The sequence below is a fragment of the Gymnodraco acuticeps genome, unplaced genomic scaffold (genome assembly GCF_902827175.1).
Source record: "Gymnodraco acuticeps unplaced genomic scaffold, fGymAcu1.1, whole genome shotgun sequence".
In the NCBI taxonomy this organism is placed as follows: domain Eukaryota; kingdom Metazoa; phylum Chordata; class Actinopteri; order Perciformes; family Bathydraconidae; genus Gymnodraco; species Gymnodraco acuticeps.
In genome coordinates, this window is record NW_022989890.1 from 2169259 (window position 1) to 2175185 (window position 5927).

The following is a 5927-nucleotide window of genomic DNA, read 5'->3' on the forward strand; positions in this document are numbered from 1 at the left end:
AGTCTTGCGTACACACACACACGCACGCACGCACACACGCACGCACACCCTCATGCACGCACACACACCCACACACACACCACACACACACACACACACACACACACACACACACACACAACACACACACACACACACACACACACACACACACACACACACACACACACACACACACACACACACACACACACACACACACCACACACACACACACACACACACACACACACACACACACACACACACACACACACACACACATACGCTGAGTCATGATGTCTCTTTGTTTTCTTTCATTTGATGAAGTACCCAAGTATGGTTGTTTTGGGCACAGCCTATTTGCAGCACTGTCAAAAGAGAAAATAAAAACGAGAGGTTTAGTGTGTTACTGCATGTAAGTGTGTTTTCTGTGTTACGTGTGTTACCTTTCTAATTCTGTTCCATCGTGAAGCAACGGCAAGAAGCACAGTAAAGAAGACTACCACCAGCCCTGCTATGAATGGTATCAGTGGGATAGTCAGGGTCTTGTCTGCAGTTTGGGATGAAAACAATGATCAACCCACATTTTCTTGCATCTTATTAATGATTCATCCCTTCAAGTGCTGATTACACTGACTGTGTGAACTGACCTGTTAATGTGACGATGAATTTTTTGTTGTGACTTCCATAGATGGGAGACTCAGCTGTGCACTGATACATGCCTTCATGCAAGCTTTTCTCCACTTTGTCTGCGGATATTGTGCTTGTGAAGCCGTCATTGGTCACAGAAAAGCCACCTGCTAATAGATCCACGGCACTTCCATTTAGTGACCAAGACACAGAAGAGACTGGAGGATTGGCCCAGATGTCACACTGCAGGATTAGCATTGACTCCTCTTCTACTGAAACCTCCTCAGACCCAGAGAGCTGAGGGCGATCTGAAGGGGGACATTTTTCAGTTGTATGTTAGGAGCCAGCAGTTTCAGCAACGTTACGGCTTTTATTGATGTCAGACAGTTGGTACATCACTTTGGTTCAGACTGAAATATCCTAACAACTTTTGGATGGATTGCCATTAGTCGTTGAACAGACATTCATGGTTCCCAATAACATATAGTCTCATAATTATTTTCTTAAAAGTCCCCTGTTATACTGTTTTTCATCAATATATTATAGGTCTCAGATATATACAAAACATGTCTCTGAAGTGTTTGGCTCCAAACACCAAACAGATCATTGCAGCATTACCCATAATCCCCTCTGTTTCAGCCCTGTTTCAAAAGTGCTGATTCTCTGTCTGTTACTTTAGATGAAAACAAGGAGCCCCTCCCCACGCCCCTCTGAGAGATATTTGGTTAAAAAGAACACAATGATGCTCTAGGAGGAGATTCAGGTGATAAGGGGGGGGGGGGGGGGGGGGGTTACCTTGGTTGGTTATTGGCTAATGGTTACACAAGTCAAAAACACGTTATGACATCATAAAGGGTCCAAAATCTACTACTACTGCGCCTCAGCAAAGCCTAAAAGGCTGTTGGCTCTAGAGCAAAATTATCCTCTGGAGATTTTAAATAGTTTTCTCGTCAGTCCAAAGTTGAATAGAAAAGTTCAGTGTGGACCAATGTGTTGGACCAACAGACTGGCATTGGCATCCCAAGCATGATTTAAGATAGTTTAACATAAATGTAATATTCCTTTTTCTCCTAATGCATCCCCAAAACCCTTACAATTCCAAAATGTTTATTATCATTTTTAAGTTAAACATAATTTGAAGTGGTTATTTGAAGTGACTCACATGTGACGTTCAGGGTGACTGAGGCCATAGCTGTGGCATTATTTCTCCGGCGACAGGTGAAAGTGGCCCCGTTGTCTTCATAGAGCACGGGTGTAACACACACACTGCTGTGGCCCATCCTATTTTCTTCTGTCAGGTGGACAGCGAAGCCATTCCTCAGCCACTGCAACTCTTCGTCAGCCTCATGGCCGCCGTCAGGCTGACAGACCAGGGACACAGTCTTCTCGAGCTCGGTCTGTATAACACCCTCACTGTCGACTGCTGGTGGGACCGTCTGGATTGTGACACCTTAGGAAACACAAGGGGGAGAAGGTTAGAATTTGTCTGAAAAGAGGAAAAATAGTTTAATTGTTGGTGACCAGACTTACCTGATGTCTGGGTTGCACAGTACAGTAGCAAATGGAAAAGAAGGGCTCTGAACATCAACTCCATTTTGGCTCTTCATGGGATAAAGATAAAGGTGAGGAAACGATACAGTTTATGAGAATAATATAAAACCTTTCATACATTCAAAACTCTCATTTAATTTAAGTCACATATACATAAGCATTTTCTTAAGAGAAAACAATATAAAGTGGCTCCAAATGTGTAGCAGTGAGTCTCTGAAATGCATTATTCAAATGTTTATAACGTTTTTATATTGCTTTGTGTTTCCTTTGTTATTGCAACAAATAAATAAACCTTGCAGAATATTCTCAATAGTTTTTCTCTACCTCATTAGGTTACCAACATCTGTGACACAAACAAACGACTTCATAAATTAATGATTTGTGTTTTCTCCCTCGGTATAACTTTCCAATTTCCCTCCACTCTCTCAGTCGATCTATGTTTGTTTGCAGGGTAAACCTTTTCTCCGGTGTACTTCTAATAGGCCTAAAACAATCAAATTGTTAAACAGGCTTCGAGAATAATGATCCAAGGATTAAAATGTTGTGCATGAATGATTCAAGATGATGATGGATTGGTTTTAAGAATGGTTTTAGGAGCACAAAATAAAATGCTGTGTTTTCCTAAACATACAAAATGTGATCAGATAGATTTTTCTCATTGAGTTGAAATACATTAAATACACACTTAGAGTTTGGTAATCACCTCATTAAGTGTATAGGACAGATCATGTTCAGAATATCTGAACTATTGTGATATGTAATCTTTTAGCAATAAACCGAATGAAGCCGTCATATTGTGTTGCATTAAGTAAACCAATGTTAGTGTTACGCTGTGTTCTCTCTCATTTTGCTTTTGCAAGATTGTGAAGACTACATTTAGAAAGTCCTGCCTGTTAGATCTGCTGTGAAACTATCCCTTTGTATTAAAGTATCCTATGAATGCCTTTCTTAAAAGAGACAGTGTGTTCTTGCTGACATTCATTACTTAAAGTTAAGCAATGTAATGTCAGTTTGATTAAAAAACACAAAGAAAGAGAGAATAACCTATACCAGCAACACATTACCAAATGTTCTTTTATTAAAATGTACGAGACGTACAGTACCCCCTTACCTGAAAGTGATTATTTCTTCTTTTTTCTTGTCTTTGTATTCTTTCAAATGTTTCCTGTGTGTGATAGGAGAAGGCGGAGGAGTATTGGGATCGACAGTAGCTCTGAAATGCTTCACATGCACATCAGGACCTTTTTATAGCTTCCTTCACTCTTTTCTCATCATTCTACTTTCCTGTTCCTGCCAGCAACCTTTCAGTCCTCCCACCTGATTGTTAAATTTTTATTGTTGCATAGTTAAAATGTGCAAACACAAGGACACGCTTTTTATTGGCTTTAGTCATTACAATAGTACTAAACGTTCTAGGGTGTGGATCTTCTGTAACAAATAAAAATATTTTTACGGGTTTTTTCATATTTGCTTTCAACAGTTGAAGGTTTTTAAAGCACAATTATTTATTTATTAACCAGATAAAGCGAGTCACAGTCTGCTAATGTTCAAATTCAGATGATCTGTATTTCCTGATGCAAGAAGAGAATTACATTCAGGCTATTTTGATGTATCTGAATGAAAAGACATGCAACGTTTAAAGGGATGTATTAATTGTGCTGTAAGCTTTGATTGACAGTAAGAAGAGGCCAACACGCATTGAAATAAAAACATCTTTGTCATAAACAGATAACAAAGCTGCAATATAGTGTTTTTACATTGCCCTTTAAAACAGCAGCAGCATGCCAGTTCTCCTCTGACAAATTATTTACTTAGATACTGTGATACATACCCATTGTGTAAAACTAAATGTACTCAAAACGGTAGGTAATTACAATGTTCAGGTACTACTCAAAATACTTTCCACTGCACTTAGCTGTTCCTTTGCATATTAGGAGTTTACAAAACGATCTTTTGAAACACGATAGGTTTAACTACCCAACAGCAAGTTGAACCAATACATTTCTTTAGTAAAAGTAGAAGTACCTTGACCATAGTACCTATATGATCTTGACCTTAACATATTACACTGATAAAATAGGTCCTCTGTGTTCTTCGGTATTTCGTTTGTATGCTCTGTGCCAGTGTGCAAAGATGCAACATGGATGCATTTTTGTTTTCAGGTAAGGATACATTTATTTGGGTTAGGGGATGACATCACTTATCACTTTGTCGGGGTCAGGATTCAAACCTGTGTACCTGGCAGCAGACATCGCACATTGGCAACCAGCTCTAACCACTGACCTATATGACTGCTGAGGGTTTATCATATTAATATGTCCAAAACATTTATAATTGTTATGAAACTAAACTATAGCTAGAAAACAGAGTTAAAACACACCACTAGCTTGAAAACATACTAAATATCACTTGCTAATGCATCACTACATTATCTGACATGTGCAGTATTATCAGGCCATATTACCAGGACTATTGTATACTTGTATTTACTTTATTCAGGTGTGTGCATGTTTCCAACAGCCCTCCCTCACTTACCCACTAGAGAGAGGCATTAACCAGGTACTTTTTGTAGTCACGTCTTGCACAAGGTTGCTCCTTCTAGACTGTTACACTACATCTGAGTTTGATTAAGTAGATTTGAATGACCCACTGCAAGTCTTTTGACAACCACTTTGAAACTGCATGACAAATACTGGCACTTAGATATCGTTATTTCCTCTGTCTTATCCCTGAGAAAAACATTTTAAGCTTCTTAAAACGGTAGGCATGTGTCTAACCCACTTTTTTCAGTCACACGGCTTTTTGGAATCGAAAAATCCCTTATGTGATTTTGACAGAGTTAAAAAGGGCTAGTTGTAGGCCTATATTTATTTGCCCGTGTATTTGTTAAAGGGAATTTAAAACATTAACCGTTGGACTTTTTATAATTGGAACATGATATATAGTCTATGACAGCGCAACAATTCTTATGTGAGTTAAAGGTTAACAACAATTGCCACATTGATAGTTATGGAAGAGTGAGCGCTTTCCGTGTAGTTGCACCATAAGTTGCACCTACTTTATAGAAGATAGACCCATGCAGGGATCTCTCCTTTCTCACCACACACACTTTTTCACCTGTGCCCTCCTCAGCTGTAATGTGTAAGCAGATTTATGTGCAATTCCTGAAATAGTCTTGAGAAACTAAAGATGAATACCATTGAGTAAATCCATACTGTTACTCAGTTACAGTTACTTCTTAAAATTACGTTGAGGATACCTGTAGATGCTGGTGAGTAAATGTTTAGGTTGCAGGGCTCTGTTAGGAGAAAATTGATGTTCCTACATTTGGCTGGGTGACAAGAACATACAGAGGCCAAAGTCAGTGGTCAAAGTTCGATCAGAGGCAGATAAGATCAGTTGTTAATGTGCGCACACACAAACATGAACAGCACGGCTGGCAGGTAAATAATTCACCGAAGCCTGCAGAGATTATGCCATCATGCCTCTTTGTCTAAAATATGCATACAGGCATTCCTCATCAGATTACTCCTAAACCAAATAAGACCACCAGGTCCAGCTTCACTAACTCCCTTACAAGTCACAAGAAACATTGATCGGCCCTGCGTTGACCATTGTATCCACAAATAAAGACTTTTGATCTTTTCCACTCCCTGTTTTCTTTCTCTCTGTCACAATCTTAAGGAGAACCCAAATGCAGCACTCGAGAAACCAAGGAGAATTGGTAATAAACTTTATTGGAGATTCCACTGGATCTGAGGAAT

The 5927-nt window shown here is 39.3% G+C and overlaps 1 protein-coding gene across 1 annotated transcript; it reads right to left on the minus strand.

Annotated features, from left to right (window-relative positions):
• Positions 1-338: 338 nt before the first annotated feature.
• On the minus strand, positions 339-2206 carry tmigd1 (transmembrane and immunoglobulin domain containing 1). The gene is made up of 5 exons (XM_034199790.1): positions 2143-2206; positions 1775-2062; positions 633-920; positions 429-532; positions 339-350 (listed from the first exon to the last, which is right to left on the minus strand). The coding sequence occupies exons 1-5, from the start codon at positions 2204-2206 to the stop codon at positions 339-341; spliced, it is 756 nt and encodes a 251-aa protein (XP_034055681.1).
• Between the last annotated feature and the right edge of the window lie 3721 nt (positions 2207-5927).

Excerpts from the sequence above, each read along its gene's own strand:
- tmigd1 (XM_034199790.1), bottom strand. The coding sequence starts at position 2,206 with ATGGAGTTGATGTTCAGAGCCCTTCTTTTCCATTTGCTACTGTACTGT. Across the intron at positions 921-1,774 it reads AGTCACCCTGAACGTCACAT|ATCGCCCTCAGCTCTCTGGG; the intron begins GTGAGTCACTTC and ends GTCCCCCTTCAG. Across the intron at positions 533-632 it reads ATTCATCGTCACATTAACAG|ACAAGACCCTGACTATCCCA; the intron begins GTCAGTTCACAC and ends CCCAAACTGCAG.